A 16023-nucleotide genomic window follows, 5' to 3' on the forward strand; every position below is an offset into this window, starting at 1 on the left:
GAAATACAAATCAAAATCACTATAGATACCACCTCACACCAGTCAGAATAGCTAAAATGAACAAATCAGGAAACAACAGATGTTGGCAAGGATGAAGAAAAAGCGGACTCTTCTTACGCTGTTGGTGGGAATGCAAGCCAGTGCAGGCACTCTGGAAAACAGTATGGAGATTCCCCAAAAAGTGAAAAATTGAGCTTCCCTATGACCCAGCAATTGCCCTGCTAGATATTTGCCCCAAAGATACAAATGTAATGATCCGAAGGGGCACACGCACCCCAATGTTTATAGCAGCAATGTCCACAAATAGCCAAACTATAGAAAGGCAGAGATGTCTAACAGATAAATGATTAAAGAGGATGTGATACACACAAACACACATACATACGTACATACATACATACATACATACATGCAATGGAATATTAGCCATTATAAAGGATGAATACTTAACCATTTACATCAACGTGGATGGAACTAGAGGATATTATGCTGGGCAAAATAAGTCAATCAGAGAAAGAGGTATCATTTGGTTTCACTCATATGTGAAATATAAGAAACAGCACAGAAGATCATAGGAGAAGGGAGGGAAAACTGATCAGGAAGTAATAGAGAGGGAGACAAAACACGACAGAATCTTAACTATAGGAAACAAACTGAAGGTTGCTAGAAGAGAGGTGGGTGGAGGACGGGGTAATTGGAATGGGCATTATGGAGGGCCCATGATCTGATGAGCCCTGGGTGTTACACAACTGATGAATTATTGAACTCTACATCTGAAACTAGTGATGTATACTATATGTTGGCTAATTGAATTTACATTTTTTAAAAAGGTGTAATAATCAAAACAGTATGATAATTGGTACAAAAATAGACACATAGATCAGTGGAATGGAAGAGAAAATCCAGAAATGAACGTACAACCTTATGGTCAATTAATCTTCAAAAAAGCAGGAAAGAATATTCAATGGGAAAAAGTCTTTTCAACAAATGGCGTTGGGGAAACTGGAGTGCCACATGCAAAAGAATGAAACTGAACCACTTTCTTACACCATACACAAAAATAAATTAAAAATAGGTTAAAGAGGGTACCCTGGCCTGGGTGGCTCAGCAGTTGAGCACCTGCCTTCAGCCCAGGGTGTGATGCTGGCGTCCCGGGATCGAGTCCCATATCGGGCTCCCTGCATGGAGCCTGCTTCTCCCTCTGCCTGTGTCTTTGCCCCCCCCCCCTCTCTCTCTCGTGAATAAATAAATAAAAATATTTAAAAAATAAAATAAAATAAAAATGGGTTAAAGAACTAAATCTGAGACTTGAAACCATAAAAATCCTAAAGAAGAACACAGTAACCTCTTTGACATTGGCAGTAGCAACTTCTTCCTAGGTATGTTTCTGGAGGCAAGAAAAACAAAAGCAAAATAGACAATTGAGACTTCATCAAAATAAGAGACTTCATCAAAATAAAAAGCTGCACAGTGAAAGAAACAATCAACAAAACAAGAAAGCAACCTATGGATGGGAGAAGATATTTGCAAAAAGTCTGTTCTTTAAAATGTAACCAAAAGGGGCAACACAGGTGGCTCAGCCGTTTAGCGCTGCTTTTGGCCCAGGGCGTGATCCTGGAGACCCGGGATCGAGGCCCATGTCTGGCTCCCTGCATGGAGCCTGCTTCTCTCTCTGCCTGTGTCTCTGCTTCTCCCTCTCATGCTCTGTGTCTCTCATGAATAAATAAATAAAATTCAATAAATAAAGAAATAAATAAAATGTAACCAAAGGTAATAAATTTTGAGAGGGCTACTTTTGTAGGCAAAATATACTTCCTTTGCCAAAGAATAATGATTTTACTAACTTCATTTTTCCTTTCTTATTCAGGTTATGTATGGAATGTTGGTCTTCACATTAGTACTTCGATCTATTTATATTGTTACATGGTAAGTGGTTTGGATCAACGCCATGATTTAAATTATATTCAAGCAATAAAGCTATAGCTAAGTTGAAATAATACATAAAACGCAACTCTAGCAGTAAATTGATAGAGAGCTTTAGGCCAACATTTATTGTGGTATAAGATAATGAATACTAGTTCTTTAAACAAGGTGTTAAATGGCATCCTATAAAAACAAAAGTTCCAAAATTAGAGGAAAACTATACATGATGGCCTCCTTTTGAATATTTGTAATGTACATTAGTATATTGCCTTGAAAAATGCTATAGTAAAAATAAAAATTGTTTTTGTGTTCCTCAAACTACTGGACTCAAAACCCTTCTTACAAAACACTTTTTAAGGAAGATAGTTAATGTCACAAAGAATCAGTACTCCAGAGAGATGATTTAGGAAATAGTTATAATCTTTATAGAGTTTATGAAGAATAAATAATAAATATTCATGTGAGTACCTTCCACGTGACCTGGCCACATAGCATGTGCTCAATAAATAAATAACATGATTTATTGATTTATCCTTTTTTCTTTTTTTAATTAAGCGTTTTATTTTGAAGTAATTATAGAAGCACATGCATTATAAAATAATAGAAATCTCCTGTACCCTTTACCAGTTTTCTCCAATGATGTCTTGCAAAACTATAGTACAATATGAAAACCAGGATTTAACATTGGCAGAGTCAAGATACAGAACAATTCCATCACCACAAGGATCCCTGTGTTGTCCTTTTAAAGCCATACTCACTTCTTTCCTACCCCATCCTTTCACCAGCTATCCTTAACCCCTGCCTGGCATTCACTCATCTTTCCTGCATTTCTATAATTTTTTTAATTTCAAAAATATTATGTAAATGGAATCATACAGTATATATAACCTTTGGGATTGGCCTTTTGCACTCAGCATAATTTACTGGAGATAAGTACAAGTTGTTGAATGTGTCAGTGGTTCAACCCTTTCAATTGCTGAGTAGTATTCCATGGTATGGATGCATAACCATTGACCTGTTAAATGATATCTGAATTGTTTCTAGTTTTTGACTATAAGGAATAAAGTTGCTATGAACATTTGTTTATAGGTTTCTGTGTGAATATAAATGTTCCAGTCTCTGGAATAAATACCCAGAGTGGAATTGCTAAATTGTATCATGGTTATATGTTTAGTTTTTCTTAGAACTGCCATGCTATTTTCCAGGGTGGGTCTGACATTTTACATTTCTACCAGCAGTGTTTGAGTTAACCCAGTTAACCCAGTTTCTCTGCATTCTTGTCAATATTTCATGTTGTCACTATTTTTTATTTTAGCCATTCTTATAGGTATGTGCTGATCTCTCATTGTAGTTTTAATTTTCATTTCCCTAATGTCTGAAGATGAACATATTTTAATGTACCTATTTGCCATCTGTATATCCTCTTGGTTGAAATGTTTGTGTCTTTACCCATTTTCTGATGGTATTGTTTCTTATTTTTTAGTTGGGTTTTGAGAGTTCCTTACATATTTTTGATACTAATCCTTCATCAGACGTGTAGTTCACAAATATTTTCTTGCCCAGTCTATATACCTTGTCATCTCATACACTTCACAGAGTCTTTCACAGAGCAAAAAAGGTTTTAATTTTGATATGGTCCAGTTTATCAGTTTTCATTTTATGGATCATAGTTTTGATGTCAAATATAAGGACTCTCTCTCTAACCCTAGATTTTTTCCTGTTTTTTTTTTTCTAAAAGTTTTGTACAGTTGTACATTTTACATTTGAGTTCATGCTTTATTTTCAGCTAATTCTTATATATGCCATAAGGCTTAGGTCAAGATCCATTTTTTTTACATATGGATGTCAGCTGCCCCAGGAGCACTGGTTGAAAAGGCTATCTGAAATTTCTCCACTGTATTGCTTTTGCTCTTTTCCCAAAAATGATTTGTAAGTATTTGTGTGGATCTATTTCTGGGTTTTTTATTTTGTTACATTCATCTGTGTGTCTGTCCCTCCACCACTGCCATACTCTCTTGATTACTCTAGCTATATAAAACAACTCTTCAAATCATGTAGACTGATTCCTCAGTTCTTTTCAAAATTGTTTTAGCTGCTTATGTTCCTTTGTCTTTCCATATAAATTTTATAATACACATTTAAATACATCCATATTTAAAATTTTGCTGGGATTTTTATAGGAATCACATTAAACCCACATATCAATTTGCAATAAATTCACATCTTTACCATGCTGGGTCTTCCAATCTATAAATACATGTCTCCCCATTTATTTGGATCATCTTTGATTTTGTTCGTCAGCATTTTGGAGTTTCCATTTTTTGAACAATTGTAAATGGTATTTTATTTTTCAGTTTTGGTGTCTACATGTTCATTATTATTATATAGAAATTCTTTATCTTGTATTCTGCCACCTTGAACTCAATAGTTCTAGAAGACTTCTAGATTCCTTGAGACTTGCTGCAAATAGGGACAGTTTATATCATCCCTTCTAATGTATGTGCTTTTGGTATCCTTTTTTGCCTAACTGTCCTGTCTAGAACTTCCAGGACTATATTGAATAAGAGGGGTGAGAGTAGATACCGTCCCTTGTTTTCAGTTTCAGGGAAAATGTGTTTAGTCTTTTCACCATTGATGTAAGTGCAATGTTGACTCTATGTTGGGTTTTTTTAAAGATTTTTATTTATTTATTCATAGAGATGCAGAGAGAGAGAGAGGCAGAGACACAGGCGAGACACAGGCAGAGGGAGAAGCAGGCTCCATGCAGAGAGCCTGACTTGGGACTCGATCCAGGGTCTCCAGAATCATGCCCTGGGCTGCAGGCGGCGCTAAGCCGCTGCACCACCGGGGCTGCCCAGCTGTATGGTTTTTAGATGTTTACCAAGTTGAGGAAGGTGCTCAGTTTCACTAGATGTTTTTTTGATATCACTTGATATGACCATATTTTTCCTACAGTCTGTGAGTATGGTGTTATTCCATTGATTGATTGTCCAATATTGAACCAGGTTTGTATTCTGAATGAACCTCATTGTCATGGTATAAAATTGTTTTTATATGTTGCCAAATGATAATTGCTAATATTTTGTTAATGATTTCTACATCTGTAATTGTGAAGGATATTGGTTTATAATTATACTTTTTGTTTCACAGTTCTGGAGGCTAGAAGTCAGAAATCAAGGTGTCAGTATGGCTGTGATTCCTTTGAAACCTGTACGAGAATCCATCCTTATTTCTTAGCTTCTGGTGACTTGCTTTCCTACTGGTGTCTTTCCTACTGGTGACTTGCTTTCCTACTGGTGTCTTTCCTACTCCTTGACTTTCACTTGCATAATTTTAGTCTCTGCCTGTGTCATGCCATGGTGTTTTCCTTGTATTTCTGTGTCTTTACATTGTTGTTTTCTTATAAGAACACCAGACATATTGGATTAGGAGCCCACTCTACTCCAGTATAACCTCATCTTACTTAATTAATTATATCTGCAATGACCCTATTTCCAAAAAGGTCACATTCTGAGCTACTGGGGCTTAGGACTTCAATATATCTTTTTTGAGGGGAAAAAAATTTAACCTACAGCAGTACTCTTCCCTGCACCACTTAAAATACGCATTTTACATGAATTTATAATCACATCAGACAATAATACTATGATTTTTGCTCCACCATAAAACATAATTTAGAAACTCAAAAGGAAGGGACACCTGAGTGGCTCAGTGGTTGGGCATCTGCCTTCGGCTCAGGTTGTGATCCTGGGGTCCTGGGATTGAGTCCCACATCAGGCTCCCCACAGGGAGCCTGCTTCTCCGTCGGTGTATGTCTCTGCCTCTCTCTCTCTCTCTGTGTCTCTCATGAATAAATAAACAAAATCTTTAAAAAAAAGAGAGAGAGAAAGAAAGAAAAACCCAAAAGGAAAAGAAAAATGTATTATATTTACTTACATTTTTACTCTTTCAATTCCTCTTTCTTCCTCTCTAACATTCTAAAATTCCTTCTCTCCTCATTTCCTGTTTAGAAAACTTCTGTAGCCATTCTTTTAGGGTAGATCTGTTGGCAATATCCTTTAGGTTTTTCTTCATGTGAGAATGTATCTTGATTTTTTTCACTGGATACAGCATTCTAGGTTGACAGTTCTTCAGAACTTGAAAAATGTTGTGCAACTTTCTTCTGGCCTTCAGGTTTTCTGATGAGACTTCCTGTCATTCAAATTGGTTTTTTCTTAAAAGAAGGTGCTGCTTCTCTCTCACTCTTTTCAGATTTCCCCTTGTCTTTAGTTTTCAGAAGTCTGTCAGTAATGTATCTTGATGTGGATTTGTTTGGGTTTAACATGTTTGAGGTTAACTCAGCTTCTTGAATCTGTGGGTTTATAGTGTTGTGTTTTGTTTTGAGGGGAAGAGGTTTTTTGGCTAAATTTGAAAGTTTTCAGGCATTATTTCAAGTACTTTTTCAGCCCTGCTTTCTTCTCTCCTTTCAAGACAGCAATAACATGAATGCTGTATCTTTTGTTATAGCCTCTTCTTCTTATGGCCTGATGAGGAAGGAAATCTAGACTCCTCACTCAGTCTTTGCAGCATGGTTGGGAATGAGGCTACAGTTTTTTTCTGTGGTGTTTGACTATAGAATAGTAGTTACTTTATAAGTTTTCTGTCTTGCTAGGCTGCCTCTTCCCTGGTCATTTGGCTAGAGAGAACAGGCTTTTGTTGGGCTATATTTTTGTCTGTATCTAGTGGCATTTCTGGGTTGCTAACATCTTCAGTTCCAACTCTAGGATAAATAAGGCAAAAAGAAAATACAGAACTTATCACTATAGCATAACTCAGGTCCCAAAGTCTCTAACCAGTTGGCCTTCTTCTCTCCACCTTTCAGAATCTTTTTATGTTTGTTTTTATATAATGTTCAGGATTTCTAATTGCACTTATTAGGAAGAACAGAGAAAAGTGTGCCTATTTCATCTTCCCAGAAGCAGAAGTCCCTAATTTATTCTACTTCTTGTGTAGGCACCTTAGGAAAGTATAAAGAAGTGTAAGTTCTTGCCTTAAATCAAATCTATTAGGATATCAATACTTTTAGAAACACAAATGACAGACCTATAAAAAGTATAAAACAGTGGAAGTCCTAGGAGATAAAACATCTTTCTTTCATCTGCCTTGCCCATAGCTTCTTTCTTATATCTTCATTTGGTGATCATTTCATTTAGTGTTATTCATTGTTTACCTGTCTATCTTGCCCATCTAGATTATGTTTCTTGAAGTCTTAGTTATCATGGTAACCCCTGGAACTCAGAATAGTGCTTATCAGTAAAGATATTTTTAAATCAGTTTGAAACTCTAGAACTTATTTGTTTGTTTTGGGTGGGGTTTTTGTTTTGTTTTGTTTACTATAACAAGATATATCTGAAAATCTCTTTTATAACAAAACATCCAGAAATTGTGGATAAAGCACAACAAACATCTTTTTAAATGCATAGCTGAGCTAAAAAAAAAAAAAAAATGTAAAGAAAATTCTAAAGCACCAAATGCAAAGAAGGAGCTGAAAACTAAACTGCCAAATGAACTCTGAGATCATGGACAGGTAGAAGGCACCTTGTCTTTCAGAAAAATATGACTCTCCTGTCAATTTGTATTCACTGTTCTGCCTTTACACAGGTAGTGAATTCAAATACACATTACCTTTACTATCTGGGAAACTACAAGGTATAAAATTATCTTAAACTGACCCAACATTCCTAAAGCCCCAGTATATCTGAAAGAAACAAAAGTAAATTATCTTTAAAGAAATGTAGTTTCATGTAGGTCCCTTAGGATTTCTGCAGATTGGATGGAGATCCAACAAATGTACACAATCAGAAGAGGAAATAAGCTTCCATAAGTAAAAGGAGAAACACAAATCAGTAAAAATAAACCCCCCAAATCAGATGCTGAAATATAAAGTAACTTTTTAGAAAATATTTAATGAAAATGTGACCAAGGAACAGAAGAATACCAAAAGTGAAATTGCATATTTGAAAAAGAATCAGCTTCTAACATTAAAAAATATATATTGAAATAAAAAACTCAATGGATAAGGTAAAAAAGTGGGTTAGACACAGATGAAGAGAGAATTCATTAAACTGGAAGGCAAGTCTAAAGAAATAAGCCAGAAAGCATTACAGAGAAACAATGCTTCTTATTGCAGTTCCAAGGGAAAGAATAGCAAAAATTAGGACAGAATAGATATTCAAAGAGATAGTAGGTACAAATTTTCCTATAACGTAGATGCTGGAAAGCTAAAAACTGTATGTCCCTTATTTCTTTTATGGGTAATTTTCCAGATATATTCAGGTTCTGCCAATCACATGTGTTCATATAAGATTGAATTCAGAACCAAGTTAAGTGGGGGAGAGAAGTGGTAGTATGTAAGGTATCCATTTACTGGTGTGAATCTAGGGTGCGCATCATGGCTTTGGAATCAGGTGTGATGATAGCTTCCTGGTCTATGAATTATAGCTAAGGTTACAGTATGATGCTGAGTGTAACATTTGGTCCAGAGGCTTCCCAATTCTACAGCTTCCTAAATGTGAAAAAGAAAAAGTTCCTTTGGCAAGATAATTTTGTGCTAGTGTTCATTCCTGGAGAGTCTAATCCTTGCTCATTCATCATTTCTGTTGGAATTGAATATTAAACTCTTTTCTGCTCTCAATAGAGATATTATCTGCAGTTGAATTCTAAGTGTTACCTGTAGAAAAAACATACTGAAATTGCTGAACTCCAAAGACAGAGTTCTTAAGATACCCAAAGATAAAAAACATATTACCAACAAAGGAATAGTTAACAGCAGACATGTCAGCAGCAACAATGGAAGCCAAAACACAGTAGACTATTATCTTCAAAATGCTAAGAGAAATTAGCCATCAACTTAGAATTGTGTACCCACAATTCTAAAGATAGGAACTATATAACTAAGATTATTCTCTGGTATCTCACATGTTATTTAAGATCCTTTTTATTTGGGAAGAAGGTACAGACAGTGATCAATTTTAGATTTTACATGTGTATTTTTGATAACCATTAAACCAGTAATTGATTTTGTAGTGACTTCCAAAAACATGAGGGAGTAAATAGAATTACAGAAACTGAATCTAAAAGATATTAGGAAAAGAAGAGTTAAAAGGGAAGCAGAGAGAAACCAGAACAAATACAAAGCAGAAAACAAAAGGATAGAAATTATTCAAAATATATCAGTAATCACAGTAAATATAAATGGACAAAACTAAGGAATTAAAAACAAAGGCTCTCAAGCAAGGAAAGGAAATCCAGCAATGTGTTATTCATAAGAAGTGTGATTAAAACATAAATACACAGTACATTGTACACCCACCATGAAACATAGATAACAGGCAGCTCTGGTGGCCCAGTGGTTTAGTGCCACCTTCAGCCCAGGGCGTGATCCTGGAGACCCAGGATCGAGTCTCACATCAGGCTCCCTGCATGGGGCCTTCTTCTCCCTCTGTCTGTGTCTCTGCCTCTGTGTGTGTGTGTGTGTGTGTGTGTGTGTGTGTGTGTGTGTGTCTCATGAATAAATAAATAAAATCTTTTAAAAATTAAAAAAAAAAAGAAACATAGATAGCTTAAAAGTTGCATCTCTTTTCTCAACAGGTACCAGTTATGAATAGGAATGAACTAGAAGCCAAAATGCAAAACCAAAAATGAAGCAGCTATGTGTAGTTAGTAATTTCAAGTTTAAACTATAACTAAACATTGTGGCTTATATATATTATTTTATATTGTGCTTTGCCCATTACTGATGGTTTGGACTTTGATAAAAGAAATTCCATAGTTTTTTATATCATAAAATGAGAATATTTCAACAGTGTATTATAGAAAGCAATATACTAATTGAAATGAATGCTTGTATATATTAAGTTATAGCCTTGGGACAACTGGGTGGCTCAGCAGTTGGGCGTCTGCCTTCAGCTTAGGGTGTGATCCAGGGTCCAGGGATCGAGTCCTGCATGAGGCTTCCCTCGAGGAACTTGCTTCTCCCTCTGCCTGTGTCTCTGCTCTCTCTGTGTCTCTCATGAATAAATAAATAAAATCTTAAAAAATATATATATATATATAGTCTTAAACCTTTCTCTCTAATGCCTTAACTGTCAAATGATTAAAACTTACTTTTTTTTTTTAAGAGTTTATTTATTTGATAGAGTAAGCAAGTGGAGAGAGGCAGAGGGAGAAGCAGGCTCCCTGTGAGCAGGGAGCCCAGTGTGAGGCTCCATCCCAGGACTGTGGGATCATGACCTGAGCTGAAGGCAGATGCTCAACCACTGAGCCACCCAGGTGCCCCTGATTAAAACTTTCAAAAGCATAGTATTATAGTCAGCATGCTGGACCAAGAAACACTAATAAAGCAGTTAGAGCAAGTACCGATAGTGTCAGTGTTTAACACTCTGTATTTAGCTGTGTTTATGCTACAGAAGAGCAATGTTAGTTGCATTCTAGCAAGTTAGTACTGCTGCTTTTTGAAACTCAAAAGAGGAAAACAGGACTTAATTAAATGCACGTTGCTTTAAGTTACTGCTATTATCCTTAACTTGGATGCAATGCCATGCAGATTTATGTGGCTATTATTTTCACTTACTTTGCATTACTTTAACAGCTTGAGTGGAGAGCCAGACATTCTCTCTTCACCTGACTAGCAAAGGCCATTTAACTGCTGTAGGAAAAAACAAAAAACCATTTTGTGTGAAAATTAGTGACAACTGGCACTTAAGATCAGAAACAGAGTTGTTTATACTTGATGCCATAAAATGCTGTCTGCCCAAAGCTCTGAAAGACTTAAGATAGAAAGTAATACTTACTACAATACTACAGAGTTTTCATAGAATTATTACATTTGATAATAAAACCCACCTGATAAGTCTCAAAAAACCCACATAAATACATAATAATTTTAAAATAAAAGGATATAAAAACAGTATGTGCCACACAAATACTGACTAAAAGAAAGTTGGACTAGCCATTTTAATAACAAAAAAAAATTTTAAGGCATTATTTAAAACAAATGTGTTTGCTAGGATTAAGAGATTTTGATTTTTTAAGAGATTTGATTTACCAGGGGAGAAAAGGCAATTCTAAACCTTGTATGGAAAATTTTAAGCAAAAATTGACAGAATTACAAACAAAAGTATATCAGTGCTCCATCATGCTGAGACTTTAATGCAGTAATTATATGAACAAGGATACAGACAAAATTTGAATAATATAATAACAAATTGATTTAATATATTTAAGTTAAAGGATGCTTGGTCTTCTCAAGCATGCATGGAGTAGTTATTAAGTCTACCAGACATTACATTTAAAGCAAGGTTCAAAAAACTTTAAAGCATAACATGTTCTCTGACTATAGTACAATTAGCTAAAACAGGATTAGTCAAAACAGTCCATATAGTTGGAAACTTAAAACCACACTTGGAAATACAAGTAAAGAAAAAAGAAAGAAAGAAATCAAAGTAGAAATAATATAATACTTATAATCAGTGAAAGTACTAAGTAAGTACTACAAGTACTACAAAGTACTGGTTCTTAGAGGGAAATGTAGCCTTAGATATTTACATTAGAAGTAGAGAAGCTAAAGAATATTGAACTAAGCATACAACTTCAGTAATTAGAAAACAGATCAGTAGAATCAATCCACACAGAAATGAAGAATGCAACTACTAAAGGGCAGAAATTAATGAAAACAGATGTAATACTGAAGATCAACATCTTCAATCTAATTTTGCTCCCTTCTGAAACCCTACTAAGACTCCAACAAAGGAATTTATTTATAAAGCGTAAACCCACAGGAAGACTCAATAAATTTTAGTGATAGATGGATTAGTGCTCACCCAAGAAAGCCAGATTTTAAACAAAGAACCTCCAGTTTACATCAGAATTTTCTCAAGTATTGAGTATCAAGCATTAGCAGCAACAGAAGTTTGGAAACGCAGTTGGAAGAGGGGTCTTAAAGAAGACTGGTTAAAAGTCTTAAGAAGCTATTAAATGCTTACATATTCTCACTTACTCCATACCACTGAACAACTGCAGGAACCTGTAGGTTTACACTCTAGTAAGAGTGAACAATGTCTCTAGATTGGGTTTTGCCAGACACAACTGAGCATGTGAATACTGTGATGAAATCAGACATTGGGTGACCTTATGGATTTTGAATGTTGAATGTAAAAACCTCTAAGGAGAAAATTGAGAGAATCTTCTTTTAGGGAATATGAGAAGCCTAAAGGACCTAAAGGTACTGATTTGGGAGTTCCCTAACAATTGGCCTAGCAAAATAACTCTACAATGAAGGTTACTAGTGTTAGGGCCTCAATCATATGCTTAGAGCATGTGGTCACCTTTAATGAGGAGAGAGTGCCAGACATGATGAATGCATTCAATATGAAAGATAGAGGCCAAAACAAGGGAAGAAAGTCAGCTTAGACGAAACAGCTTATGAATGAAGAAGAAAACTTCAAAAATAACAAAACAATAAATATCATTAATCCATTCATATTCCTAGAAATATACTATATCTATGAATCAAGAGTATGATGCAATAAAAAAAGAATGTTTAGAGAATCCCTTCCCCCCACCAAAAGGTACTAAAGATATGATAAAATGAAAAACTGAAGTGAAGGATTTGAAATGTACAGTTAAAAAAGCCACTGAAATTCCTTCTTCTGAACACACATTGGGATTGCATTTATAGTCCATCATCCCCCATCCACCAGTAAGAGTCTCTACCACAGCGCAGAAAAGGCACTAAATCCATGGTATGGTCCAGAGTAAACAAGACAGCACAAGGCCTCAGGACCCTTGGGACCACTCATCACCACTGCTATGGAGAAGTCTCTGGGCTTCACAGCAGAAAAGGCAGAAGCAAAGACAGGCACACACACACATACGCGCACACACACACACACACACACACACACATACACATCCCTGGATGCCATCAGGGTATTACAAAAGAAATGGAGAAGAGATTCAATAGAAATATTACTGGGCCAGATACAAGAACCAACATAAAAAAAGGGGGAGGGGACAATGCAGATAAAATGGAAGGGAAGGAATCATTACCAAAATTATTTAAGAAAATAGCCTATAATTGAAAGACAAAAACTATTACATTGAAAGAACCCACTGGCTATTCAACACAATGGGTAGAAATAGACCCATGCCAGTTTCAGAATTCTTGACTAGGATTCCATAAGTTTGTAGAATTAGAAGGCAGATATACATACAAAGGATCAGGTTTGAGGCTTATCAAAACAAAACTGGCAGCTAGAATTACAGAATTTTAATCTAGAATCCTATAGCTAGCCAAACTGCCAACTCATATATTTGAGTTCTCACAAAAACTTATAGCCCATGAACTATTACTCAGAAACCTACTGAGGGATGTATTTGATCATAATGAGAGAGTAAACTTAAAAAAGAGAAGACATGAGGAAATCCAGCGTCAAAAGAGGTGAAGACAGTTCTCAAGGTGAAGAGGAAGGGAAGGGATTTCTCAGATAATAGCTATGCACTACTCAGGAAAGCAGTCCAGAATGAAGCAATGTGACTTCCAACACAGATATGTTGAAGGTCTTCTGTATTATACATTCACATAACTGATAATAACGCGTAGTCTAGTCTGCCCCCAGAGTCTTGTCTGTACTTAGCTTGTAGGGATCATTTGCTGATAAAATTCTTGCTCTCTTCTGTGTACCCTGCTGCCTGGATAACCAAAGACATTCATTTCACCCTACAGAAGAATTTTGCTTTGAACTGCTGAGAGCTGAAGATTGGCCCTGGTAAGTAAGTTTAGAAGCAGAAAATAGAGAGTACCCTACCCCCACTCATCATCTTCTGTCACTTCTCAGCATCTGGCCCACCCTACAACCTTGCCAGATGACTTCACTGTATTGAGCCCTGTGTTTCCTGGAACTCATTCTTGCCTCTCCTAAGTGGGGTTATGATAAGCTCTGAAAAGCTGAAGACAGACTATGACTCTCGTAAGCTAATCTTCTCTGAGAACCTTCATCAAACAGTGGCAATAATGCTTTTTCCACACACAGCCAGGTTTGTGCTTTCCTGATGGTTTTTAGATTGTCTTTTTCATTCATATATATAGAAATACTTTTAGTTAAAATATTTGAGAAAATTCATTCTTGTCATTCACCATATTAAAAAATAAAGGAGAAAAAGTACATGAAGATAGTAGATTTAGAAAAAGCATTCTATAAAATTCAACAGCTATTTATAAACTAAAAACAAAATAAAACGCTTTGCAAATTAGTAATAGAAGGGAACTTTTTAACCTGTAAACTACAGTATTTGACATATGTAGTCATGAAATGTTTAAAAAATTATCTTTAAAATGAATAAAACAAAAATATATATTATCATCATTTCTATTCAAGATTATACTAGTTGAAGGCATATCCATTATAGTATTTGCAAATCACATATATGTAAAACGTCATAGGACATGTACCAAAAAACCACTAGAAGCAGTAAGTTGGAATTCAGCAAGTTCATGAAATTCAGGTGATATTCATATTTCTGTACATTAGCAGTGAACAATTTAAATTTCAAAAGTACAATTTCTAGGAGCACCAAAAAACATCAGATTAAGGATTACATTTAGCAACTGTATGTAAGACCTGCATTTGGGAAACTATGATGGACAGTTTTTTTGCTGAGAGAAATCAAAGAAGACCTAAATCAATGGATAGATGTACCACTTTCGTGGATTAGAAAACTCAATATTGTTAAGATGTCAGTTCTCCCCAACTGACCTATATGTATGTTTAACTCAATCACACTCAAAATCTCTGCAGATTTTTTGGTAAAAATTGAGAAACTGATTCTGAAATTTACAGGGGAATGCAAAGGATCCAGAAGAACTAAAACAGTTTTTAAAAAAAATGATGGGGGCATGTGGGTGGCTCAATCAGTTAGGTGTCTGCCTTTGGCTTAGGTCATGATCCTGGGTCTTGGGCATCAGGCTCCTGCTCAGTGGGGAGCCTGCTTCTCCCTCTCCGTCTGCCCCTCTCCCCAGCTCATGTGTGCATGCATGCTTGCTCTCTCTTTTTCTCTTTCTCTCTCCCTCCCTCTCTCCCTATCTCAAATAAATAAATCTTTAAAAAATGACAAAGTTAGAGGACTTACACTCCTTGATATGCTCTGTGCTACACTAATCAAGACAATGTGGTATTAGTGGTAAGAGTGAATTATAGATCAATAAAACATCCAAAAGTAGACCACTCATCCATACTGACCTGATGTTAAGTAAACATTTTCAAAGGTAATTGTGTGGGGGAAAGGATATTCTTTTCAGTAAATTATGCTGAAACAACTAGATATTCTTATTTTTAAAATGAACTTAACAGGGCAGCCCAGGTGGCTCAGCAGTTTAGCGCCACCTTCAGCCCAGGGCATGATCCTGGAGACCTGGGATTGAGTCCCACATCGGGCATCCTGCATGGAGCCTGCTTCTCCCTCTACCTGTGTGTCTGCCTCTCTCTCTCTGTGTCTATCATGAATAAATAAAATCTTTTAAAAAAACCTAAATAAAAATAAAATGAACTTAAGGGACGCCTGGGTGGCTCAGTGGTTGAGCATCTGCCTTTGACTCAGGTCGTGATCCTGGGGTCTGGGATCGAACCCCACATTGGGCTCCTGCGGAGAGTCTGCTTCTCCCTCTGCCTGTGTCTCTGCCTCTTTCTCTGTCTCTCATGAAAAATAAATAAAATCTTTGAAAAAAATAAAAAATAAAATGAACTTAAACTCATGCCATTATAAAATTTAATGCCATTACAAAGATTATGAGAATTGAATCATCCCTAAATATAAAAGCTAAAATTATAAAACTTTTAGAGGAAACTGTAGAAGTCTTTGCAGCCTTCGGCTAGGCAAAGTTATTAAATAGGATACAAAAAATACAAACTGTAGTGAAAAATTGATAAACTTTATCAAAATAACAAATTTTTGTTCTTCAAAAGACATTGTTAAAGTGAAAGCCAAATCACAGGCTTGGAGAAAATACAAGTATATATCCAGCAAAGGACTTAAATGTTTAGGATAGGAGCACCTGGGTATGTC

General features: G+C 35.8%; 1 protein-coding gene across 10 annotated transcripts in view; it reads left to right on the forward strand.

The window, feature by feature from the left end:
* Nucleotides 1-16023, forward strand: part of ACER3 (alkaline ceramidase 3) — a 162359-nt gene that overhangs the window by 126657 nt on the left and 19679 nt on the right. For 8 of the 10 annotated variants that reach the window (XM_072725974.1, XM_072725968.1, XM_026010434.2 and 5 more), the window contains one exon: nt 1868-1926. In XM_072725974.1, coding sequence (XP_072582075.1) covers nt 1868-1926 — 59 coding nt within the window. Of the gene's footprint in view, nt 1-1867; nt 1927-13667; nt 13731-16023 lie in introns of all 10 variants that reach the window. The other 2 variants (XR_011995139.1, XR_011995140.1) reach the window with 2 other exon arrangements.

This window comes from Vulpes vulpes, chromosome 11 (assembly GCF_048418805.1).
Source record: "Vulpes vulpes isolate BD-2025 chromosome 11, VulVul3, whole genome shotgun sequence".
Lineage (NCBI taxonomy): Eukaryota > Metazoa > Chordata > Mammalia > Carnivora > Canidae > Vulpes > Vulpes vulpes.